Here is a 27,683-nt window from a genome sequence, read left to right on the forward strand (position 1 = left end):
GCCTCCTTCGGTCCCGCCGATGCAGCGGTGACCTCAGGTGTGGCGTCGTGCCCGGAGGGGAATTCTGAGCCGAATGGATTTCATTAGCGCGGAGTAAGACAGCGCTAACGACTGCTAATGGCCTTGCATGCTCATTATCATGGCGATCACGCCTGGCAGTTGTGGTTCTGCGATATTCCCTGCCTCGCTTCCTCTCATAAAAGCTAATCATTCGGGGGAACTGTAAAAGTGTCCTCTGTTTAAGTGCCTTATACTTTCCCGGTAATTAAAAAAAAAACACGCCGCGTTTGGCACACGCGGGAGGCGTTTATCTCCCGCGCCGCGCAAACAGCGACGTAAGCGGCGCGACCGGCTCCGGGAACGGCGAGGAAGGTCATTGCGGATTTACCCGCCCGACCTGTTTTGGCGAACAAAACGGAAATCCTCCGAACCTGCAGGTTGGTGATCTGGAAGGTGCCGTTCTCCATCAGGCTGATCCGCCCGTCGTTCGCCAGGATCCTCTGGCCGTCCTTTTCCCACTGGATGCTGGGGATCGGGTTGCCCATGATGTGGCAGTGCAGCTGCGCGGTGGTACCGGGCGCTAACGTGTGATTGGCCGGTCCTTGGCGGATGATGGGCGGGACGCGGTCGGAAGGAGCTGTCGGGGAAGAAAAAAAATCACGGATTACCAACTTTCTAGTCGGTGTTGGAGTATAGAGAAGCATAGAATGCAACTTTATTCATCATTTATTCAAGGAAATTCTTTTGCCGGAAGGCTCCGACATGACACGCGTTCTCTTGAAACACGATATTGATTTTAGCGCTGTCAGGTTTCCTTCTTGTAGAAAGGGGTAAGAACGCTGTGGTGGTCGCAGTCTTCGGCTGAAGGTGCTCTGGTAGGACTTCAGTCCAGCGCGCGAGGCGTCGTCCTTGACACCGAGCGGATTCTTCAGCATCCTCCTCTCAAGACGCCTCCACGAACGAGTCCAGTTCAACTCCCGGGACGGAGCCGGCCTTCATGATGAGCTTATCTAGTCTGTTAGCGTTGGCCGCCTTCGGCCGACCTCCTCTGCACAGCACCGCGGAGAAGATGACGCCGTGTGATCAAACATCTGCAGCGCGGCTCTGCAGGTGTTTGAAGGAGTCTCTTGAGAAAGAACGGGCGGCTCTGACCTTTCTTGTATACGGCATCTGTGTTTTTAGCCCAAGCTAGTTTATTGTCCATATGGACGCCCATATAGGTACTTGTACTCGTCCATTGCACGGTACATGCATGACACATGTACGTTGTACGACGACCTCTGACTAAAGCAGGTATTAATGTGAGACTCGTGAGAAGCTTCTCGCTGTTTTTCTCTCGCGACTCATCTTCACCGCCTCTCGACTGGAAACGCCCAATATGGAAATGTTCTTATGGTGGCAACTGGACTTGTATCTCTTCACTTGTTGATTTTTCACCCCTCCTCCCAGAGGCTTCTTCCGTTCTCATGACCTGCGGGGAGTTTGAAATATCACTGCCAGTGTTTTGGGAGGGTCTACGTCATGGGATGGATGGATATTGATTGATATCGATAAGCGAGACTCGCCCAAAACCCTGGCGGTTATATTTGGAAACCCCCAACTGAGGAAGCTTCTGCGATGAGTGACAAAATGTCTTCAAGTGAAGAAATTCAAGTCCGGTTGCCACGACAAGAAGGTTTCGATATGAATTCACAGCGACCCGGACGACTGAGAACCTCAAGACAGCGCCAATATGACGCCCTGAGACGGGGATGACGTGTCAAATACGAGGAAACGACTTGAGAAAATGAGTGCAGCATGGATTCCCCAGGTTCTTTTTGGAAAAATCAAAACTGACAACGAAAAAATTCCCGCTTAATGTTTGCAATTTGGGGTTTTCGGACGCTGAGCGATCGGACCTCGCGGTCCCGTGCGGCGGGAAATGTCAGCGGCGCCTCTGCGGTCGAGAAGGTTCACGAGTCCACCTCTCTGCGGCCCGGCCCTGACTCAACATGCAAATCGATGACATGGATTCGAGAGGCTCGATTCTTTTAGCCATTTGACCATTTGACAGGGAATCGAGCGGGAGCGCAGTATTTATGTCTTAATCCGAACTGTCTCTGCAGCTATCGGCTCCGGGTGCGAGCACACATCGATCGGCGTCCCTCTCGCTCTCAGAGAATACCGTCATTTCTGGACTATTGAGCGCACCTGAATATAAGCCGCACCGACTAAAAATAACTAAATAAATATATGTGTCCATATATAGGCCGCACTTGTCTGTAAGCCGCCGTTGTAACATGAGATATTTACAAAAAAAAAAAAAAATTTTTTTTTTATTCAATGCATACCGGAAACATCCGCAAATCTGCTCTTTTTCCAAACAGAGCCTTTAACATCGCTGATGAAAAAGATAACTGTAAATTCCGGCATATAAACCGCAAATTTTTGACGCCATTTGGATTTTTTACGAAGCTACTTTTTAGATTTTTATCGGGTAATTACGGTAGCTTTGAAAGTGTTTGGGCAAACCCATTTGCATTTAAGATAATTCTTCAGATCAGCCATTTTACGCTTATTGCACACATATACATCATGAAAAAGACGTGCAGAAATGCATTTGTCTGGCTGCCCAAGAAGGAAATAGAGCTGCTGCACGTAAGTTCGGCATTTGTTCTGAAAAAAAGTATTAAGGTTGTGTAAAGGTAGTTAAAGATGTTATTGTCATTTATCTAATTACGTTTTCAATATAAGCTTTCCTGTAACAACTTTCTGCGCTAATATTTTATGTTTCAACGGGGACACCTGCGGCTTATTTATGTATAATTTAATTATAATTTATAATTTATTATTATTATTATTATTATTATTATTATTATTATTATTATTATTATTTAATAATTTAATTTAATTTTTCTTTTAAAAATGAGTCAATGGGGCCTCTATAAAGGTGCGCTCGATAGTCCAGAATTTACGGTAATAAGAAATAACGTGGAAAAGTCCATCCGTCTTTTCATTTTCTGCCCCAGCTTCGTCCTACTTCAGCTGATCGCTATCTCGGTCTTCTTCCTGCGCATCAAAATCCGTTTAAATTCGTCGTCTTAGGTGTCGGAATTGAACGGCCTCAGAATTTCGCGGTCATTTCATCTGTCCGATGTGACGAGGCTAAACGCTTTAGCATCATGAAGCTAAATCCATAAAATAGCCGCATCGTTTAAGCCGCAGTGATCAAAGTGTGTGAAAAAAGTAGTGGCTTATCATCCGGAATTATGCTAATTTATAAATAACAAATAATGTATGAATAATAACTATAGATGATAAAAGTTAATGTTAAGTAATAAACTGCTCTTTTGCTTAATTTAACTTACTTGCTACACACGTTTGCAAAACGTAACCCACACATTACAGGACTGTCTCAGAAAATCACAATATTTTGATAAAATTTTTTATCTTCTTTAATGTAATTAAAAAAAACAAAAATTACTTTTTCATAATATTCTAATATTTTGAGATAGGATTTTTGAGTTTTATTAAGATGTAAGCCGTAATCAGCAATATTAAAACAATAAAAGCAATATTGCAATATTTCAGTTGATTTGTAATGAATCCAGAATGTATGACATTTTTGTTTTTGTAATTGCATTACAGAAGATAAAGAACTTTATCACAATATTCTAATTTTCTGAGACAGTCCTGTATTGCTAAACTTCATTTACTGTTTTTCCATGATTTTCTCTGGGTTGCGTAGCGGCGGTCGCGTCGGTGTCAAACACTCCTAACTCAGATCTGGGCTCGGATCACGAGGCGAAAAATCCAGAGCGGCGGCTCGTGTCTGGAAAAAAATCGTAAGCGCTCGCAAGTCAAGGTTGGACACTCGCTGACTCAGCAGACGGTGATATCACGTTCGGAAAAAAGTGGCGGCTTATAATCCGAAAATGACGATATTTGCAACGGCCGCGCGGCCTTTTAAACGAAGGTTAGCGCCGATGAGTTATTTAAAAATATACAGGCTATGAGCAGGTCGCCCTTCGCCGTGCAACTCCGACTTAACCCTCGCGTTCCTCATAACCGCCCTGACATGTTGTTTGCCACCGCAAGGAAACCCGAGGACATATAAGGCCATGTTTGCACGGCTGTGAGCCTGTGAGTTTGACCTTAGATGTAAATACGGCGGTATGAGAGTTATGCTTAGTTTGGACAAGCCGGATACGTTTCGGTACATTTATAGATGCCCGGTGCCGAAGGGGGGGGCCGGAGCAGATCGTCTAAATGGTGGTTGGCTTATTGTTTTTTATAAAATAATATCCCCTCTGTTTGGAGGAGACTAAAATTACAGGGACGAGAGGGAATTTTTGAGGTCTTCGAGGAAGTCTTTGACAAAAGGGGTTCATTTTTCATCAATCTTCCGGTTAATTATGGGGAAATTGCGGATGATGAATATTTTATATAAATATATATGTATATGATATCAAAATATTCTGAAATTGTTAGTTGTACTTGAGGGCCAGATAAGAGATGCTGGATGAGATTTTGCACATTTAAAATTCCTGAACGGGGTTTGAGCCTCGACCAAAATAGCCGCTTTTCGAGCGTCTCTGTTGAGCAGAACCACTTCAAATAGGGGTTTGAGGCTTTGAGACTTAACTCGGTGGTCTGGAACATTAAAACGGCTGAGAATCTGCGAGAGATAAATATTATGATGGCAAGAATCGCGGAAAAAAAAAAAAAAAAAAGCAAACAAACCCCCGCGCTTTGTGAAAAACACTGTTTTCTCAACATTCTGTCAATCAATGGCAGACGTTAAGAGTCGGGGGTCGATCGCTTTCTCTCTCTCTTTCCCTCCCGGGGTCCCAGTTGACCACGCCAGATGCTAAGCCTGCAAAATACATGCTTGCGACTGTTTGTCATTGGCTTTCCTCCGTCTTATTCGCTCCTCCGTGGCGGCAGCTGGGACTCACAAAAAGCCCTGGCAGTGACGGAGCAGAAAAACCTGAAGCTATCTTTCACCCAGCCGTAAAATAATAAAAAAAAAAACAAAAACGCCCGCATAGACGGGGCAGACGCTCATTTGTATTCCCGGCCGCGGACGGCTCGGTTTTCCCCGGCTACCTGAAGCTAACTGGAGGTGCGGGGAGTTCACGCAGGAGTTAGTGCGGAACAAAACCCCTGCGTGCTCGGTGAATGCGGCGGACGCGGGGAGGGGAGGCATATGCTGCGGCAGCCTTATTTGCATAGAGCGATCACCAGTTGTCCCTTTTGATTACATCAGATGAGACCTCCTGCCGTTCGCCGGTGTGGGGGAGGGACACTCTAATTTGAGACAGATTCAAGAGCCGCTCTGTTCTATATCGGTGCAAGGAGGGGAAAAATGGGAGGCAGCGGATTGTGAAAAATGTCTATTCGGATGCAAAGTCCATAGATGGGCAGACGTTTCAAATGGATTATGGGTGTTTTATTTGAACCGGCTGATCCGCCTAAATGTCATGACTTTTTTTTTTTTTTTTCTCCGATTCATCCAATTAAACGAAGAGAGATTCACATTTACCCTCAATGGAATGATATTTTCGCCGTCGGCGAGGCGTCGGCTGACAAAGCAGTTTTTCAGCGTTGTCACGTTCATAAAAATCTGTACAATGTATGCGAACGACTTGCCAAATGTACTAAAATATTGCACGATTTGCTCAAGGACACTTCAACAGCATTATATTTAATAAAATCTGCGATGATCAACCTAGTAAGAATATGCAATGTCTTTTTTTTGGAAAAAAATGTAAAAAATGTAGCTTTTTTTTTTAATGTGTCTTCACCATGTTACATGTCAGAGACAAATCACAGATAATTCGCGCTGGACCTGAAGAGCATCGGTACATTATCCACATCCTCAGACATGCATTATATTTAATAAAATCTGCGATGGTCAACCTCGTGATAATATGCAATCTCTTTTTTTTTTTTGAATAAAATAAAATAAAATAAAATAAAATAAAATAAAATAAAATAAAATAAAATAAAATAAATAAATAAATAAAATAAAAGTAGCTTTTTTTTAATGCGTCTTCACCATCTTACATGTCAGAGACATATCACAGAAAATTTGCGCTGGGCCTGAAGAGCATCGGTACATTATCCACATCCTCAGACAAGCATCATATTTAATAAAATCTGCGACGGTCAACCTAGTGATAATATGCAATCTCCTTTTTTTTTTTTTTTTAATTTTAAAAAATTTAGCTTTTTTCTAATCCGTCTTCACCATCTTACATGTCAGAGACAAATCACAGATCATTCGCGCTGGACCTGAAGAGCATCGCTACATTATCCACAACCTCGGCTGTAAATAAAGATAATCACATAAACGCCAATATGGATATGTCATCCTGTCGCTTTGCTGCATTTTTTAATCCATTTAAAATGCAAAGGTGACGCTGCACCTCTGCAGGGAAGAGGTGGTGGTGGGAAAAAAAAAAAAAAAAAATCAGGGTTTTTTTAGCCGGGGGTAAATGTGCAAGTGCATTCAGTCAACAGTAAAATAGGATTACGTGAATATGAACCAAATTCATGGTGTCAGGGTGTCCTTTGAGCCGAACTCAACCACTACAGGCTGGAGAGGCAAAAGCCCGGTCACAATGAAAAGGTGCGGTCATGGAGCAGGAGCTTGAGCAAGCGCATATTGTAATTACATCCGAGCCTGTTTTAAATAAGTGTGTCTTGAGTCCCCCTGTAATCCCACACGTGCATGTGTGTGTGTGTGTGTGTGTGTGTGTGTTCACACTCACCGCTTTCCACCTCCAGCAGGGCTTTGGTCAGTATGCTTCCTGCCACGCTGATGGCCTGGCAGATGTAATAGCCCGAGTCTTCGACTTGGACGTCGGCGATGTGCAGCTCGCCGCTCAGCGACACCGAAAAACGTCCCGCTTGTGACGGCTCCTGGACGGGAAACAGCAAGATCTGCAGAAGAAAAAAAAAAAAAAACAACTCAAGATAAAGTTGTTGTTTTCTTTGTTTGTTTCTGTTTCTTTTTACAACCGCAACTGTTTACATATCCATGCTTAATTATCTGTTAGCTTTTTACATTACATTACATTACGGTCACTTAGCAGACGCTTTTATCCAAAGCGACTGACAAAAAAATTACAATTCAATAACCGAAGATCCAAAGTACCAGTAGTCGTTATTTAGAAGTTACCACTCTACCAAATAGCCATCTTTGACGCAAACCCTATACAAGGAGGCCAGTCGACGGGCATAGCGGCAGTCGTGCGTGGTTTAAATCATCTATCATTGCGTTTTCCTGTTAAAACCCTTTTTTTTCCAGTAAGTTAGCCCTCATTATGGCTCCCAAGAAAGTGAGAAGTGTTACCGATAGTGATGTTAAGAAGCCTAAGTGTATTACAGTAAATCTGAAGAAAGAAATAACGGCTAAACGCGAGAGTGGCATTGGCGCTACTGATCTGGCCAAGCACTGCAACGTGGCTGAGACAACCCTCAGTTTTATTCTAAACAACTAAGATATGCTGAAGGCGGCTGACGGGGCTGAAGGAGTGCCGGAGTTTAGCAAAAGTATTATTTTGTGCTTCATAGGACATGTGAAAGTCAGATTGGTTATATGTCTCTACATGACGTGTGAATGAGAGGGTGGAGGTTCTATACCAGGCATGGGCAAACTACGGCCCGCGGGCCAACTATGGCCCGCTCCGATTTTTAATACGGCCCGCCGAACTTGAAATTTTTTTGGATTAAATTTGAGTTTCTTTTACCTTTCCTCTGAAATATCCGTATTCCTCATACACACTGACATTTGTTGGAGTGTGACGTGTTACTCTTTACGTCACTTTTTCACTTGGTCCTCTTAATCCTTCTGAAAAAATAAGCGAATCAAGGAAGCGGACAGTGGACAGCAGGTGCCGAGTGTCTTATAGGGACTGGACGACAATATATTTTCTGACTGAAGTCCGAGCAACGGCCAGAAATTGCTGCGGTTTTCAAGGAATACAAAATCAGCCATCACTTTGCCACGACGAATGCTAACTATGCTAGTGAGCGGTCAACACAAGAGCGGGCAGCTCAGAGATTGACGGCTAATTTACCGACTCCGCAAAAGATTTTCACCGACAAAAAGCGATTGAAGAGTCGAGCACCGAGGCAAGTTTTATGCTGGCCGTCAAATTTGCGATTAGCCATGTTTGTAAACCACCGGCTGACGGTGTTTGGTTCGATGCGCAAACAGCAACAAAGCTCGTCACAGATCCAATTTTACCGGCCGACATCCTCGGATCCATCCTGAGAATAGCCACAACAAAACTAACTCCAGACAGATGCAACGGAAAAAATGTCCAAATCCTTTTACCCATTGGATTTTACATATATTTCTATTCTATTCGATCGACGTCATGTATATTAGTTTGCACAAATACCCCATCCGTCTGTTCCTCGCCCGGCTCCCCCCAGAAATTTTTCTGCGAACCGGAGCCAATTTGAAGAAAAAAAAAGTTACGAAACCATTTGACATCTAAAATGCAGATGCGTGTAATAAAAAAAACAAACAAAAAAAAAACAACATACAATGTGTTGCATTTATGAAACCAATTAAGTGGTGCAAAGAAAACAAAATTCTCTTTCTGTGTGAAACAAAAATATTCTGAACCCTGCAAAAGACGCTTGGTTGAAGTTTATTTTTGAATAAAATACTCAACATCTATTTGAGTCCTCTTTACGAAATAAAAGGTCAAACTTGAATTATCCACCTGCAGCAAACCTACAAATGCCATCATCCTGTTATCGCGAGTGCTGAGGCGTGCAGTCGGCTGTCAACACGAGAAAAAAAAGAGACAATTAAAATGTTTATTCAGCCTGGTTAATGTGATTTCTGCTCCTGAACCTCAGCGTCTGCACGCCGGAGCTGCAAAAACTGAAAAAGACTGCGTGCTGGGCGGCTGTGGCAACATCTGCAGAGGTGGCACGTATTTTTAGCCGCAAGAAATTAAACACGTTTTATTTTAATGTTACAAGATTGCCATAATCTTCCCATTTGGAATCGCATTAAAAAAAAAAAAAACTACAAGGCTAAAATAAATATGTTATATTTTCCAAAGCTGCAGGGAGCCGCAATGAGTGAATTCAGGATTATACCTGATTGCATTTTGATTTCATTTCATTACACAGGTATCTTCATGAATATGAGTATCAGGGGACGGGCGGGGGCGTTAGATAACACCACCGACCGCCTCCAAAAAAAAAAATAGATATAAATTAAATGATGGTACTGCTTCCTACAACAGTCTGAGGGACACGACTTCAGGGGATGGATGGATGGAGGACCATCAGCGAGGAGAATACAAGGGTACTTTGGACCATTTAATGATCTACCTGACATGAAACCACAATAGAGAAAAAATATCTCTCCTGACCCTCAGCTTGCCCTCGTTCTGAAGAGGAGCCGTCGCGGTGGCTCTTTAACTCGCCACTTTTATTATCTACATCTCGAGCACCTGCGCCGCTAGTTTGAGCTGCAGGGCTTTGCTCAAGGCGGTTCACCCAAAGGCTGGATGACGCCGAAGCCAGGCCTTCAGGCGGCCGCGTTTAAAGAAGCTTAATAGCTCAAGTCGACCCGCCGCGACAGCGTTCTTTACGATTTCCAGCATCTTTTTCCGAAGTCTCGCTCGTAACTGACCGTTGCGAGCTGCTCGAAAGGGTCGCATTGACCCGAGGTCATTCACGTCATTTATTTCCGGCTTCTGATGAGCCCTCGCGGATGTTCAGAAGAAATCAAATTACCCCGCGGTAAGGCCGTCACTTCAGTGACAGCCTGAGTGAATTCAGTCAGTATTGCCCATCCCTGTATAATAAGAGGACGAAACCACTTTGGTGAGAGGCGATAGCGATTAAAGCTGTGTAGCAATGGCAGCGCCAGAGAGGCGTGAACTGCTAATCCTTGGGAACAAGAAATGAAGAAAGACAGAAAGAAAGAAAAACCTTGTATAACGGTTGTTAATTCCGACAAGCAAAGACTGCTAGGTTATTTATTTGCTCCATCTCAAAGCTCTACGGCCCCTTTGGATCCAGTCTAAGAGCTTCTCGCATCATGATTATGCTAATGACTGGCGCTAACTAGCAGATAAATGTCACCGATGCCTGCCGTGGGAGCAGAAGAGCTTTTAAACACAAACTTATTGGCTGAAAGAAACATCCTTTTGAGGCTCTCGCTGTGGGTCTAAGACACACAACGTGACTCGCAAGAGGTAATCAATTAAAACCTCGTACGTAAGCGTCAGCGCTAGCTCTTTCCCAGAGAGCGGCGCCACTCCATCGAAAGACTCCCCTCCTCACTTGTGTCAGCCGTAGCGTTCTTCCGGAGACGATGCTACGTTAGCTTGCTATCTATCTATGGGCGCGTTCATCTCCGTTGGAAAAGTGAAAGTGAAAGTAAAATATGAAGCTGCCAAAAAAAATGGACACACCGGTCCCGGAGTAGCCTGGACATACCGTCATTACACGGGCCGCCATTTTATTTACCTCCATATCACACACTTTCTGTCTGGAGCATGATGAGATAAGATAAGGCACGACACGTGTAAACAGGTGAGGTAATGAATCCATTATAATGCAATTATTTTCCCACCTCCCGATGTTTATCGTTGAATTTCATTTTCGTCATTTCCGTGCGAGACACATAACATCCCTAGCGTTTGACTGAGAGGTGCCGCGCACATACTTCCTGCCCTGCCTCCCCCTCCTTCACGGTTCCTCTCCCTTTATCGCTCTCCACCACTCTTCTTGTTCTCCGTCTCCCACACAAATTCCACAGGCCTCCTTCAAATCTCACTCTTCCCACTCTAATCTGTACCTGGAAGCCACGCTATGGGCACCCACACGCTCTCGCCGGGTCTTTCAGCGCATTCCAACAGGCGGCGAGGCTTATCGCAGGCCCGTCTTTCTGTCACACACACACACACACAAACACACACACAGCCCTCTATGCATTGTGGAGGACATGCAAGGCCGTGTAGACTCATACTTTAGTGAGTGTTAGGATGACGGGGCGAGTGTGTGTGTGTGTGTGAGTATTAGCATGAGTCACATCGGCGTAAAACTAGAGCATACGGCGATAAAAGCAATGGATGAGGGTCAAGAGCACGGGGATGGACTTTTTTAGAAACTCTGTCAGAGGTCAGATGTTCTCAGTGGAAAGAAATTTAAAATATCTTAGCTATTGAATAACACCTAATAATAAATAACTTATCTTCATGTCTTATCCTCACAGGGCTGCGTGTCGCAGGGGGTAAAAGTGGCAACCGAACATTCCCGGTTCGATAAACGGTTCTTCCTAGCCTGTCGAAGTGCTGTTGAGCGAGATTCTGAACTCCTAACTGCTCCCCAAGCTGTTCCTTCTGCTCATGGTGGATCCAAGATGGGTAACATTTCACTGACGTACCGTATTTTCCACACTGTAAGGCGCACCTAAAAGCCTTTAATTTTCTCAAAAACTAGCAGCGCGCCTTATAATCCAGTGCGCCTTATATGTGGATCAATATTGAACCGCGAGAGGTCTCGCAACTACGGGAAGCAGCCGCCGACTCCATTTTCTCCTGTAGAAGAGGTAGTGCTCGGTGCATGCTGGGATATATGACTGCGCGAAGCATGCATTTTCATTTCCATTGGTGTGTGTGTGTGTGTGTGTGTGTGTGCGCGCGCGTGCGCACGCCGCCGAAGAAGCAGCGGTAAAAACAGCTAAGGGGAATTCTAGTCCCACCACTTGTGTGTGTGTGTGTGTGTGTGTGTGTGTGTGTGTGTGTGTGTGTGAGAAGACCCCAAAATGGCACCTTTCAAGAGACACGCTTACGACGCAGAGTTTAAACTCAAGGCGATCAGTCAAGCAGTTGAACACGGGAATCGAGCAGCAGCAAGAGAATTCGACATTAACAAATCATTGGTACGGAAGTGGAGGAAGCAACGAGATGACCTGCGCCAACTAAAGAAGACTAAACAGAGTTTCCGTAGAAACAAAGCTAGATGGCTACAGTTAGAGGACAAATTGGAACGGTGGGTTGTTGAACAGAGAGCGGCAAGTAGAAGCGTCTCAACAGTCACTATTCCTATGAAGGCAACAGCGCCGGCTAGCGATGTGAATATCAATGAATTTAGAGGCGATCCTTCTGGGTGCTTTTGTTTTATGAAAAGCGTTGAACTGTGACAAATGGAGTTGGAAATACATTGTTTTCAACAAAGCCAGCGCAAATACCGCTAAGAGCTACCGTTACATACGGTAACCGAGTCTTTAGAACGTTGGTTTGTATTCTATTAATAAAGTTTGACTGACTTATCTGACTAGTTTGTTGACATTCCCTTTAGTGCAGCTCCATTTAGTGGATGCCTAACGCAACCCCAGCCACTACTGTGGCTACTATTCTATGCGCCTTATAATGAAGTGCGCCTTATATATGACATTTTTTTTTAAAATAGGCCATTTATTGAAGTTGCGCCTTATAATCCAGTGCGCCTTATGGTGCGGAAAATACGGTATGTGCCAAGTTCAGCTCCTTTCTTTCTTCATCTTCTTTTCCTTTTCCCTTCAGGTGTTGCCACAGAGAATCAACCTTCTCCACCCGAGCCAGAGATGTCAAATTCATTTTGGTTCGGAGGCCACATACGGTCTAATACGACGTCGAGCAGGCCGCTCCGGTAAAATCATTGCGTAATTACCTCAAAGTAACTCTAAGTCCAATTTTTTCCTTTGTTTCAGTGTAAAGGACATCAGCTAAATGATAAAAATCTTAAAATCTACTGAACTGTTCCTTTAAAAAAGTACATGACCAACAACCTGTGATTCATGAAGTGCAATTTCAACAACACCATGCTTCAGTTCTGTCTTCTCAGATCTCTGAATTTTGTTTTATTTTTCTCCTTGGCCAGTCTCATAGTGACACCACTGCATACAGGTTTCTTATTAACCTCAACAAACAAATAAGAAGTGGCAAACCCGACACCCGATGTCCACTTGACTCCTTTTTGACAACCACATCTGTCTGATGAGGGTGTCCGGGCTGACAGAAAAGCAGGTCCATTTCTAGCAAGAAGTAAAAATGCTATTTACAGGCCCAGAAGCCGCAGTGCTGCCATCTGCTGTAAGTCATGTTGCTAACACGGCGCGCTCGTAGCAGACAATATAGGAACTGTATTTTTATTCTAAAAAAGTAGGATGATTTTTATGTATTTTTTTCAAATTGTAGATTTATTCCACCGGCCGGATTGGACCACCTGACGGGCCGGTATTGGCCCACCAGCCGTACGTTTGACACCCCTCATCTAACCCTATGCTCTGTATCCTCCTCTCTCACACCAACTAACTTCATATCTTCTCTCACTACGTCCATAAATCTTATTTTTGGTCTTCCTCTAGACCTCCAATTCCAGCATTCGTCGAGCAATTTCTTCACTCTCCCTCCGTCTGGCTTCTCTGACCTTCTACCAAAAACATCTGCCATGCGCCGTCCCTCTGATCGACTCATTCCTGATCTTTCCCATCCTGGTCACTCCCACAGAGAACCTCAACATCTTCATCCATGCAACCTCCTGCTTTGCCTCCTGTCATTTTCATCAAATACAGCTCAGTTCTACACCCCTTTTTTTTTTTTTTTTTTTAACACAGTGCTAATATCCGATCACTTTTTAAGCAGTAAGTAGAAAGTAGAGGAGAGAAAAAAAAAAAAAAGACTGTGGAAAAACGCTGACATCCGCTATCTAAACTCATTAAAAAGTTGAATAATATATTCTGATATATACACTGTGCTCCTGTGATGTGACCCATTTGCAAAACAGCTTCATTTTCCACGGCTTTGTGAGGCGGCCCGTTTATATAACAGCGTGTGAGTTGCTGTCTTTCACTAACGGGAGCTCCTTGTTAAGCGTCCCTTCTGTCAAACACAAACCCGATCACGTGATCCTGACGGACGCCGGCGGGCGCAAACACGCCGGCCGTTCCTCGCGGAATAAACCATCGACGAGCGTCCGAGTTTCTTACCTGGCTGCCTTCTTTCTGCCAAAAGACGGCGGGCGGAGGATTCCCTTTGGTGCCGCACAGAAAGGTTACGGTTCGACCCGGAGCTGTTATCTGGTCCCGCGGCCGGACCACAATCTGGGGGGGCACTGCAACACAGGGGGACAGAGACAAATGGCTTCTGATTACGAAAATGACATATCTGTGTGTGTGTGTGTGTGAGTGTGTATTGACTTAGCGGTGAGGATGTGCCGGCGGTGGCATTGAGTGCATTAAACTGTGAAAGGTCACCGGTCATGATACAGAAAAAAAAAGTCATAACTCATAAGTCACTCACTCAAGCGCTCCCTGTCACCTAATAGTCACACACACACACACACACACTTGAACAGTGAGCACTATCGCATGAACCGGCATCCATTGCCTTTCGTCACCGCTAAGATAGCCGGAGTCTTCGGCCGCGTGTCTTCGCTTTCTCACGACGAGACCGGGTTTGAAAATACCACAACAGTGTGGAATGACAGGGGTGTTGTTGCTACTTTCCTGACTTTGTGCACGCGCCACCTCGGTATGCTAGTCATTTATTCATTATCTGTACAGCTTATCCTATCCAGGCTCTCGTGAGTTCACCCTGGATCGAACGAAGGGAGATACGTTCCAAGACCCAACGCGAAAAGTGAATTGCCGCGACGTGATCATTTTGATGGTATTTACCAGCGGCGGGCCGTGCATTTCACACCCAGGCCTTCAGTAGAGCTCCTATCATCCCCTTAATAAGTGTTATATGGCTGTAAAACTGTCAGTCTTTTTAAGATTTTCCTATTTTTCTTCACCTTTTTGTTGTAGAGCTGCGTTTCCCTGCGGACTCGCACACTGAGTTCGAGATCCACTCTGGTTTCCCCCCCAGGAAAGTTTTGCACAAACTATTATTGTGTTCATGCCGCTCGCAACAGATGCAGCTTGCTCGCTCTGGCTAGTACCCTCTCTGACCATCCAGTCAAAAGCCGTGTACCACATTGACATTAGCGCAGCCTTCAAGAAGGGCTTGGTGTCCCAACTCAAAATCGGATTGGTTGAAGCAACAGTTTCATCGACATTTATTCTTCACCAGAGCACCTGTGAATCAGATTCCGCAGGCCTCTGGACGGATTTTTTTGACTTTGACCCTGCCTGGCAACAAATAACAGCTGAAATTTGATTGGTTAATGCTATTTTTTCAATAAATACATGTCTGGAAGCAGCACAGTCAGGGAAAAAGCTATGAAAGGAAGCGGAACTATTTAACCAGATTTGAGATTCAAAATAGAATTAAGATTCAAGTGTAATTAAAATCAGTCTGTGATTCAGATTTTTTTTAGGCCAGCAGAGAAGGCCTTGCAGGCCCTGACGGCCCACCACTGGTATTTACAGATATATTGACCCTCAACAAACCTCACTCAACCCTTTACCGACCTCCTGCAAACTGTTATCAACCCACCATCCACTGTTTTACGCTTCACACACTCTTATAAAGTCCACTAAATACTTTTGATAATTGTAACGTACAATAAACATTGAAATGCTTTGTTGCACCAACTGCATCTAAACTTCTGCCTTCCTTAAACATATTGAAGTTTTATCTTTTCAGCAATAGTCAGCATCTTTCTGCCACACTTGGGGTCTATTCTGGGCTTTTGGGTCGATGCTCGGTGTTAAGAAGCCATTGTTATTTCTCGCATTGGTACCATTCGCAATGTTGGGTTTCTTTGTTTCGCAAAGGAGGTTTCGTAATCTTTATTTTTTTTTAAATGAATTTTAGTTTAAATTTTACAATTTTTTTCTTGTTTCTTTCTTCTTAGGCTAGAATATGGCTATTTCATCACGAAAAAAAAAATTCAAATACTGCAAAAAAAAAAAAAATTGCTAAAGAATTATGAAATGACAGAAATAACAAAAAAATCTGCACAAAAGCCGAACTGTGGAGTAGCGAGGGTCCGCTGTACAACCACTCACCCTCTTGAAACCATTCACACTTTCTTTCACATCAAATAAACAATCATCCATTCACTCTCCTGTCATATAGAGCAGCGCTACCCAGCCTTTTTTGAACCAAGAACCAGTTTGATGCGTGAAAATGTTTCTGCAGACCAGTTGGAGGCACAGGAGTTCAAATAGTTTCACAGTATTTAATCTGAATACAATGATTACACTTTATATTAGGTAATTATGATAATGTAATAATGTACTAAAATATAATAACAATGCATAGCGGGTGTTGAGCTTGTGTAACTAAATTGTAACTTAGGTAGGAATCTTTTTTTTTTTTTTTAATGCAGCTTTCTTTTTGCTGCAACGCTTCTGCAGTCTCATCGTTTCCTCCTGAAAAGACTCCAGCGACTTTTGCTTCTGGCACATTTTTGTCAAGGGCTAGCTTGAGGTCGCTGGTGTGTGAAATAGTATAACGGAGTTCACTGCGGCAGTAAGGCGAAGGCGGAAAATTTAGAAATTTTTGAAAAATCATTTTTCAAAATAAGATCCAGAAGGTCAAATGAAAAAACCATCATTTGCACCAAAAAAAGATTTTCTTTGCGCACTTGTGCCAAATACCTTAAAAGTCTTTCATGGAGTCACTTATTCACTTAAATGAAAAATGCTGTGTAAACTGTTGATGAAAGTGCACTTTCATCCAACTATCACTATTTTTGCAGCGGCACCTTTGCACTCCTGTCACTTTAAAAATCAAACCCTACAAAGGCTACCTCAGCCTATCTTGTTTGTTGTTCCGTGTGACAAATTATTTATAATTTTTTCTACTTTTGCACCGTGGATCTCAGAGTATTTCAGTGCTCTGTGTGTGTGAATGTATGATAAAACTGAACTTGACTTTAACTTCACAAATGATCCGCGGTCCGGTTCCGATATAGACCGGTGTTTCCAAACCACTGTGAAAAATGCCCATTTTCACCTGATTGGTCCAAAAATACATGATTTTCTGGACTATTGAGCGCACCTGAGTATAAGCCGCACTGGCTAAAAATGAACAAATATATATATATACAATATAAATATATGCATACATACACAGGCTGCAGGTGTCCATGTTGTAACATGAGATATTTACACAGAATTTTTTATTTTTTTTTCACAGCTTGTGTAACACAGCTGATGAAAAAGATTAATAATAAATAAGACAAGAAAAAGTCCATTAACCCATCCATTTTATATCCTAGCTTTGTCCTACTCCAGCTGATCGCAATCTTGGTCTTCCTCCTGCCCACTAAAAATGTTAAAGTTGTCTTCTATTGGTGTCGGAATTGAACGTCCTCATTGGTCATTGGTCACATATTTCATTGGTCCGATGGCTAATCGTTTTGGCCTCATGAAGCTCGTTAGCCTCCAAAAAAATTCCCCAAATTAGCCGCATTTTTCTTTAAGCCACAGTGTTCAAAGTGTGTGAAACAAGTAGCGGCTTTTAGTCCGGAAATAACGGATTTGTGTCTCGGTCGTGACAGGCAGAACAAAGAAATGCTCTTCGACTAGATGGCAACAGGAAGAGAATGCACCAGTGTGCCGACATACCGCTGCGCTAATCGGCGATGCTTCCAGTGAGACGGCGGCAGTGATATTTGAAAAGAAAAAGTATAAAGATGAGCTCAAGTATTAGCGGTGGTCAGAAGAAAGTAATATAAGATAATATAAAATGAAAGTCATCTTGTGTTTCGATTCAATTTTACAGCGGAAACGATCGGGTCGACTCAAATTTGGCTGTTGTGCCGGGAAAAGCTGTCCAACAGTGCGGTGATTCAGGGCACACTTAAACGCCATCTCCAAAGTAAACACCAAGAATATTTTTCACCTGCGTAAACGCTCTGATTGCTAGCGAAAAAGTTGCCACGCGCACGACAGTTTCATTAAAAACATTTTTGACATATTTATTGCGTGGTGTTTTCTCATGTAAAATATCTGCCGTAGCTCAAAAGAAGGCTGGGAAACACTGATATAGATATAAAACCGTTCACTCACTCATTTGCACGTCATGTAGAGAGCCTGTCAGAATCAAGGCGGAGGCGCTTATGCTATAAATCAGATTAGAAAATTTCATGGGCCATCAGCAACCCACTTCTTTCTCTTCTGTGTTTTATGGAAAACACAGAAAAAGCCAAACGTTTACAAACCCAAAATCGAACACGTCGTATCCTGTGCTTTTATGTGTTCACGGTGTAAATTGCAAAAAAAAAAAAAAAAAAAATTAAAATCCCGATCCCTGACTTCAATAATAATCAAATAAAAATTCAAATCAATTAAAATGAAATAAATGAAAAATAAAATAAAACAAATGTAAAAAAAATAATTTAAATAAATAAATAAAAATTACAAACAAAAAAAAAATGGGTCTGTGCGGGGGAAGAGCGATCGTTCTTGGAACCGAACATTCCTGGTTCGATTCCAAGTTCGAAGTGTTGTTGAGCGAGACACTGAATTTAAACTGCGCCGCTAGATAGCAGCTAACCGCTCATGGTTCATACATGATGGTTTAAATGCAGAAAGGAATTTCCCACAAGGGATCAATAAAGTAAAATAAAAAATATAAAAATCCTGTCCAATCTGGTGAACAGTCGGGTAAACGCTTCGCCGGCGGACCTCGAGGCAGCAGCAGACCCTTCCAGGGGTGCAAGGAGAACAATTTATCTCCTCGAAATTGCTGACTCGCTCCCAATTTTTCCACCGGTGTCGAGCAGCGGAGGAGTAAACAAAGGAGACAGCCAAGAGGTTTCCGTCTGAGTAATGGCGGCGGGGACCGGACAGCTGTCCGGCTTGTCCCGTTCTCGCTCGGCGAACTCCCGCTCCGCGGGCGGTTCGCGCTTCTGAGATTGCTTTGCCTTCTGAGAAGCCGTGGCGGCGACCTGCCGCCATTTGGCATCACGGGTGACAGCAGCTGGATCCCTTTCCGGGCATTTAGCCGCATTTATTGACTTGCCAGGACCCGGATTGGAGGCGCCGTTCTTATTCAGAGGCTACGATCCAATGTGTTTCTTCTCGGTCCTGCGATGTTCTCATCCGGAGACATCGTCGGCTCAAACGGGGATCTGGAGCTCGGCGTTTGAGGCTTTTCTCTCCCTGCAACCACCGAGCCGCGATTTCGACTTCTTTTTTTTTGTCGGAAGTAGCCAAACTTTCAGGTTAAGAGCAGATCCGGATAAATCAATAAAAATGACGACTGCGGGAACAGCCATTAATTAAATTATGAATCGAGGTCTCGAGCAGCGAGCCAAGACTTCTGAAACAAATTGCTTTCCGGGGCCATGCAGAGTTTAACTGAAGGAGGGATGTGATGGGTTTTCTTTTTTCAAACGCAGATAAAGCGGCAGAGTGATGTTTTCTTTTTTCCCCATTTCGCAAAGGACAGATAAGACTTTATTAGTCAGCAACTCCTGTATAATTTCAAGTTAATTACAAGTTGAAGAAAAAGGCTTCTTTTTTTTTTTTTTTTTTATTGCAAAAAAAAAAAAAAAGAAAAAAAAAGGCAGATATCAGTGACATTATGTTTCCTATTGATTCAGGAACACATTTATTTAATTGAGTATAGGGGAAAAAAAAAAGACTTTCATTTAGTAATGTTTTTAAAAGTCCTTAAATCCTTTCAAGAACATGATTGTGGCTGGGAAAAAAAAAAAAAAAAAAGAGGTAAACGTTTTTTCAGTTGTAGTCTGGGGGGATTAATCTCACGCTGTGGTGTTAAACCAACCAGAAGTGGCAGCGCAGAACCAAAAAGTGCTCCCACTGAGGCTTTCCGGCTGCGGCGGCGGAGACGACCAGACGTCTCTGAATAAAGATTGAAGGGCAGGAGGACACAGAGGTTGCATATTAAGGACAGGCTGGCTCACTTTCACTCTTCTGTTGCAAACCACCCAGTATGTACACGTGTGTGTGTGTGTGTGTGTGTGTGAGAGAGACACTTCTTTGATTTCTATTGATTTCGCAGCAAGTGACAGGCCTCCCTGGGCCGAGAGGGGGGCGGCGAATGCATAATGATGCCCCTGCCAGTCGTAATTGATTTCTCATCTTCTGACCTGATCTCCCGCTTCTCTTTCATTCTCGTCCTCAATTAGCATTGAGAGAGACAGAGGGAGGGGCGGGCGCTTCCTGCAGGACCGAGGAAAATGCAAACAAGGTGGGGGGGGGGGAGGAGAGGCGCCGTGCACCATTTCCATGTGGAATTTGGACGAGAAGAAAAAGATGCCGCGGGAGGACAGTTCTTCCCTGCGCTTGCGTTCTCCACGACGGACGTCTGGAGCGAAAGTTCATTCCGGACCGCGCGGGGTTTTGAACGGCGAACACAAGGTCACGATAGTCCGACAGGCGTGAGAGAACACACCGGATCTTCTTCTTCTTCTTCAAAATCGGATTGGTTGAAGCAACAGTTTCATCGACATTTATTCTTCACCAGAGCACCTGTGAATCAGATTCCGCAGGCCTCTGGGCGGATTTTTCTGACTTTGACCCTGCCTTGCAACAAATAACAGCTGAAATTTGATTGGTTAATGCTATTTTTTCAATAAATACATGTCTGGAAGCAGCACAGTCAGGGAAAAAGCTATGAAAGGAAGCGGAATTATTTTACCAGATTTGAGATTCAAAATAGAATTAAGATTCAAGTGTAATTAAAATCAGTTTGTGATTCAGATTTTTTTTAGGCCAGCAGAGAAGGCCTTGCAGGCCTTGCCCACCACTGGTATTTACTCACTACGTCCATAAATCTTCTCTTTGGTCTTCCTCCAGACCTCTTGCCTGGCAGCTCCAATTCCAGCATCCGTCTACCAATATATTCACTATCTCTTCTCTGTACATGACCCAACCATCTCAGTCTGGCTTCTCTGACCTTCTCTCCAAAACATCTAACATGTGCTGTTCCTCTGATAGACTCATTCCCGATCCTATCCATCCTGGTCACTCTCAAAGAGAACCTCAACATCTTCATCTCTGCAACCTCTAGTTTTGCCTGCTGTCTTTTGGTCATTGGAACAGTTTCTAGTCCAAACATCATCGCTGGTCGCACCACTGTCTTGTACACCTTTCCTTTTATTCTGGCTGAGAGTCTTCTATCACATAGTACCCCTGACATTTTTCTCCACCCATTCACCGGATCAAACGATGCAAACAAACGGAGCGAATGAACGGGCCGTGGCAGGGAGCGTTCCTGCTGTCCAATTTAAACATCCCCTCGCCGGGGAGGGGGAGAAGAACCTCTGTGACACTTCCTGTTCATTATATGGTGATGGCGGCTGGAGCGATGAGACTGGATGCTCCCTGAGCCGCCGCCGGAGGAGTGACGGATGTATAAAAAAAAGGACATCCTAGCATCGGATGCGCGCGGTCTGTTGTGGAATCGCTAACTAGGCAGGCATTACCTCGGCTCTGTTTACTCCCATGGAACCCAGCCAAGCATCGTCTTACAAGGATCTTGCAAATTCTCTGGTGAGAGAAAATTGACTCGCAAGCGCCGCCTCTTAAAGCCCGGACTCTATTCCTTTTCTCCGCTGCAGGCTTCCGACGCAGCACGACTTCAGACCAAAGCAATTACACCTAAAGAAGTGCCCGCTGACATTAGCTACCTCAGAACAGGCCAATTTCTTTCTTTTCTTCCGTTTCAGACGTTTCAAGTTCGGTCCGGCGCTTAATGAGGAGCGTGGAAATCGAGATACGGTAACCGAGTCATTCATCCGGCGAAGGAGAGGCCGGGGTTTAAAGGAGAAAGATGGAGGAGATAACCGAAGCTTCGCCGCCCCGACCTGGAGGAGGAGCCGCTCTGCTCGCTGTAATCCTCTCCCCCAGGTGGTTGTCCGGGTTCGATTTCACGCTTTGCATATGTGGCTGATTGACTGCTTTTTCCTATCCGAGCGCTTCGACCGCCGGCCCCTTCGCACAGCGGGAAGGCGTCCATATGTCAAACGCGGGATAAATCACACATAAGCGGATCCGACCCGGAGGGGTCGGCGAGGTCGCGTCCGACGGTCAAAGTGCAAGCGCGCATCCAGGTTTCGGAGCGCGGAAAATCCGTCTCCCGCGATACCTCAACGACAGACTGATGCAAGGCCTGAAATATGAAAGAAATGCGGTGTAAAAACATCCCGCTTATGTAACGCGACCCGGGGCTTGTGACTACACGGATGTGATGAGCGCGCATTAGAAAAATACACCGAATTCGCGCTAAAGTCACCAAGCGGATACCTGAACACTTCGCCTGTGCGTGTCGGGCACGACGCCACAACTTTGACCCAAATACGGCGACAGGAAGGAACAATCGGGTTATTAAAATTCTGTTTTTGGTGCTGCGTACTGCTCTGTCTGGATAATAACAATGTTTGATTTGAGAAGGCATGCCGGCACATCGCCCGGGGCTGTATTAAATAATTAGCAATAATGGGTGCACTCGCGCGACACTGAGCTTTAGATTTAGGGCAGGGAGGAACATTAGCATCCTCACATGGGACCCAAACGTGGATATGGTTTGAACGAGAGCAGCTGAAATATACATGACAAAAAAATCAGCAAACAATGACGGCATGTCATGGAAACCGTTGGCGCCGAGTGTGTGTGTGTGTGTGTGATTTTGTTTTCTCAGCCTCTTCCCTTTGGCTACGACAGCTTGTTTTGCTTAACATGCCATAAAAAGACAGGTTATCAAACACCTTGGCACCTTGATTTTCTCAATTTTCTGAAATATACAACCCTGTCTGCGCGATCCACTGCCGACCTACATAATGGCACATAAACGGAGAACCGTAGCAAGTGATGTCCCAGAGGTTAAATGGGGAAATGATTGAGACTGGAATCCAACGGAGAACGGAGGTTTCTTTCATGTGCTTGAAACCAGCCTTGGAGAACAGACTCACGCTAACAAGCCGGTTCTTGAGGATTCTAGTCCCGACTGCGACAACTCTTGCTTTCGCCCAACTCGACATGACGTCCAATTTATCGTTGTCACGACACGCATGACATCAACAGTCGTGTTTGCAATTAATTACAACTCCTTAATTAAAATGTAATAGGATTATGGCGGATGTAAAAGTGTCTAATGACCGCCGCTTTGCATTCGACGTGACAGCCAGGGTTCATTTGTGTTCAACGACAGATACGTTGCGTTGCCAACGCAGCGGTGCCAGCAAAACTGCGGTTTGCTCAAGTCCGACCAGGGAAAGGGGCAGAGAAGAGGAAGTCTACGTCGGATCGGTATCACCAGGAATGAAGAAGTATGTCTCAGGAGGCTCTCGGTCATCCAGGTTGTTGTTAATTGTGGTCTAAATCTTTGTGGCAACTGCCAACTTGAGTGTTTTCTCTTGGAAACGTTGACCTTTTGAGAGGCTTCTTCAGTTCGAATGGACCGCCGGGAGTTTTCCGTATGTAAGGAAGCCCCCCGGTCGGGGGCCGGGACAACTTGTTGTGTTAATGAGAGAGTTTGTTTTGCAAAGCTTGAATGTGGTCGTTTCGCTACCGAGGGTGTCGTCGGGGGAAAAGAAAGGTACCGCTTTTGGGGGACTTATCTGAGTTGGAATATGAATAGGTACAGCACAAAATTCAGAACCAAAAGAGAGAAAGCTGTTGGAATGCTGTTCCCTCAGAGTGAGGCTCAAGCAACCCGCCCCCCTTTTCTGTTCAGAGACATTTTTTCAAAGTCTTGGACTCCTCCCTCGAGCCATCTGTCTTCTCTGACCAGAATGCCGACATTGCTGTGTTCCAAGGAGTGGCCCTTGTCCTTCAGGCATAGGTAGACTGCGGACATTGGGGACTCCCAAGTGTGGACGTCATCACAATCCAAATTGCAGGTGACAGCGGACACCGAATCCTCCATCTGAGGATGCCTGGGTGTTCTTCTGTAGGGTGTGCCAGTCTTTGCCTCGGGGTATTTTGGCCTTTGAAATGAACCGCAATTTGGTTGCTGGCTGAAAAGCCTTCTTCGGGGAAGAAGAACTTTGTGTTTCATGGCAGGACTTGGAGGTGAACTCTGAAACTCCAAACTCAGCACTATCCTGGAGTGGATGTATTGCCACGGCAACGTAAACCACGCATGTTAAATGTGAGGGCTCTGCAGCGATGGTTTAAACACGTGCAATTATCAACATTGGCATGTGGTGAGCAACTATTTGCACAAAATTGTGCAGAGAAAATAAAACCTTGCTGTCAAATAAAAGTGAAAAACATGACAGTAGGCCTTTGTCAGACATTAGCAGAAATGATGGTGAGCACTGACATACGTCCGGATAAAAGGATTCCAGTTTTCTAGGTGTTTTGAGGAATGATTGGATCTGGTGAATTTAAAAGAAAAAGGAAAAATAAATCAATCAGAACATCATTCACAGTTATTATTTGGCCGGAGGTGCATCTGTGCTCCCACAACCTCACTACCTCACCCATTCACATGTCATACCCTTACTCCGTTGTCTATTTGTATCCTTGTTGGTGTCAGCACATTTACATCCTGCTAATTTTTGCTGATTTTTGTTGCTATTACTATTGTCACTCTGTTTATGTTCCTATCCTTGTTATCGTTTTTGGTTGTCTATTTTGTTTCCATTCTGTTGTCCATTCTTATCCTTGTTGTTGTTGTTGTTGTTGTTGTTGTTGTTGTTGTTGTTGTTGTTGTTGTTGTTGTTGTCGTCTCTGCTGTCCATTTATTTGTGGATAGCCTTTGCTATCTTCTAATTGTCTATCTTTTTATATTCATATTTATTGACACTATAACTGTTATGCTGCTGTGACAAAAAGAATGATCATATTTTATCTTATACTATCTTATCTCATCTTATTTTAGAAGTTATCTTATCTTAGATCTTATCTTATCTTATCTTATCTCATCTCATCTCATCTCATCTCATTTTATCTTATCTTATCTTATCTTATCTTATCTTATCTTATCTTATCTTATCTTATCTTATCTTATCTCATCTTATCTTAGAAGTTATCTTATCTCATCTCATCTCATCTTATCTTATCTTATCTTATCTTATCTTATCTTATCTTATCTTATCTTATCTTATCTTATCTTATCTTATCTACCATTCATTTGAGCTGGATTGAGCTAGATTGTTTGAGCTGGATTCTTCTTCTGTTTCTTTGGGCTGCGACCTACAGGAAGTGGCCACAACCAATCATCTGGTCCCATCTAACCCTCTCCCCCCAACTAACTGCCTTTCCGTCTTTCTTTTTGTGTCCATCCATAAACCTCCCCTCCGGTCTTCCTCCCGGCCTCCAACCTCAGCATCTTTCTAGCCACAATCTGTCTGGCTCAGGAACATCTAGGTCAGGGTTGGGTAAACTTATTGGCCCAGGGAGCGCATTGACTTTTATAGTTTGACAGATGGGTCAGGCCAGCACAAGATGCGATGTATATAAAAAAAAAAAAAAAAGGAATTGGTAAAAGTACATATCAGGCTCATCTGACGTTTACTTTCATTTCATAAACAAACCGGTTTTTCGCTTGTAGCTTCACGTCCACCTCATTCATGTGTGTCGGTATGTCCAGTTCAGGCTAAAACCCAAAGCCAATTTGTGTCATTCAGCTCAGGAAAATTCTCAAGTAGCTCCAAAAATGAAATAAGGGCCTGTTTCAATCATTCAATCATTCACATCAAGTACGAATACTTAACCGATCTTCGGCGGGCCGGACTAAAAAGACCAACGGGCCGGATGTGGCCCGCGGGCCGTAGTTTGCCCAACCCTGATCTAGGTTGTCCCTGCGATGGACTCGTTCCAAATGCTATCCTCCCACAGAGAACCTCCACATCTTCATCCTCTCTTCTTCAACGATTTCACCTTTCGGGCAAACAACAAATTAATAGGAATTGGAGGGGTTCTATCTTTATCCCGCCCTATTTTTGGAAAGCTATAATCTGAAGAGAAGGAGCTTTTGCAGAGACAGTCTCTGATCTGGTTGGGTTTAGGAAAGTGCGGCATCACATCCCGGATCCGACACTGTCACGCGGTAGTAAAATGAGCGAGCGCTTCCACGGCGCGTCACTCGATAACAAAGCGCTTTACAAGCCGAGCTACCCGGGCTCCTATTCGCCTCCCCGCCCACCCTCGACACCCTCGCTGGCACCGACATAGTTAGCGCACACTCCAATGGGTGCTCCTGGGGGAAACCTGGACGTGACAGGCAGCTGTCGAAGCCCCACACCGGCGCAGGCGGTGTGTTTCACACATGCACGCTTGAGTAAACACTCACGCCGCCGCCGCGACCCCCCCCTCCCGTCCCTTCACGTCAAGTCGAATTAATTTCTATAACCTATTTAAAGTGACAAGAGATGACCAAATCGCTGTAACAGATGGAAACCAGAGTCCGGGAAATTGATAGACAAGAGGAAGGGGGGTTGTTGAAGAATGAAATACAAAGACTGAATAAGATTTAAAGGGTTTTTCTGAGACTTGATTGAAGAAAGAAAAAACAGTGTACAGTGGATTCTCACTTTATCGCGGGAGTTACGCTCCAAGACCCGCCGCGAAAAGTGAATTTTCGAAGTAAAGATGTGATCATTTTGATGGTATTTACAGATAAATTAAGCCTCGACAAACCTCACTCGACCCTTTACCAACCTCCCGCAAACCGGTTTACGCTTCCCACACTCTTATACAGTACACTAAACACTTTTGGATAATTGCAACGTACAATAAACATTGAAATACTCACCATTGGGGCGCCGAAACTTGAATGATGATGAATTTGCTGTGCAGTTGTTATGGCTGTAAATACTGATGAGGCGCCGCAGAGCGAATGAGAGCTTTACAACTCTTCCGACGTCGCTTCTGGCGCCGCTTCTTCATGCGGTAAAGTATCTTCGAAGTCTTGCGAGAGTTCAAGACGCCGGGTATCTTTGTTTAGCAAAGGACAGCTCGTATTTTATTCATTTTATAAAATGAATTTTAGTTACATTTTACTTTTCACTGTTTTTTTCTTCTTAGGTTAGAATATGGCTATTTCAGCACAGAAAAAAAAAAAAATACTGCAAAAAAAACAAACAATAAAGGACGATAAAGCGCAAGAATCCCCTCCCCCCAATTTAAAAAAAAAAATCTGCGAAGTAGCTAGGGTCACGCTTTTTCCCAATATTTCTATGACAATTGCCGAGATGGTTATTTCTGTTATTTCCATTATTTCTGGTTATTTCTGGACCACAACCCACCAGAGCTTGTATTTGACTTAGAGCTGCCGTTTTGTGCCAGGAGCTCCTCAACATCAATACAAGGACTTGGCAGGGGGAGGGGGGGGGCGGATCAGTCCGAAGATATTTATACAAAACGCGGGAGTGTGTTCATTTCCTGTGTATTTCTGTACGTTTTCTGCAAAACACGCAGCAGTCGCGCAAGAGGTCGCAGTGTTGCGCGGCGTGCTGGAGTAGGATGGCGGAAGAAACGGAGAAGACGACAATGACGTGGCTCTCGGTACGAGCGCCGTCAAAAGCCAACGAAAAGATTCCCGGCACGTCATTGCCGCAGAGGAACTGTTTTTCAAATCTCCCAGGGTGGTCTTAAAAAGCCCCCCCAATCACCCCCCTTATTTTCTTTCTGCTATCCCCCGAGGTAATTATCCATGCGGTCGATGTCAATAACGCCGTATCTCATATAAAACTAACATTTTTTATTATTTTTATTTAATACAACATGTTCCACACATGTTTCACACATATAATTTATATGCTCAAACGCCCATGTGGTTTAGCATACGCTGGAAAAACAA

At 44.2% G+C, this 27,683-nt stretch overlaps 1 protein-coding gene across 4 annotated transcripts in view; it reads right to left on the reverse strand.

The window, feature by feature from the left end:
• The window catches only part of robo3 (roundabout, axon guidance receptor, homolog 3 (Drosophila)), a 133,083-nt gene that overhangs the window by 38,051 nt on the left and 67,349 nt on the right, over positions 1-27,683 (reverse strand). For all 4 annotated transcript variants that reach the window (XM_086161066.1, XM_086161068.1, XM_086161067.1 and 1 more), the window contains exons 7-9: positions 13,997-14,121; positions 6,756-6,927; positions 432-637 (exon numbers count right to left, since the gene is read on the reverse strand). In XM_086161066.1, the coding sequence (XP_086017192.1) occupies positions 432-637; positions 6,756-6,927; positions 13,997-14,121 (503 nt within the window). The remainder of the gene's footprint in view (positions 1-431; positions 638-6,755; positions 6,928-13,996; positions 14,122-27,683) is intronic.

This window comes from Fistularia commersonii, chromosome 15 (genome assembly GCF_037954325.1).
Source record: "Fistularia commersonii isolate RoL2024-O1a breed Wild chromosome 15, RoL_Fcom_v1.0, whole genome shotgun sequence".
Lineage (NCBI taxonomy): Eukaryota > Metazoa > Chordata > Actinopteri > Syngnathiformes > Fistulariidae > Fistularia > Fistularia commersonii.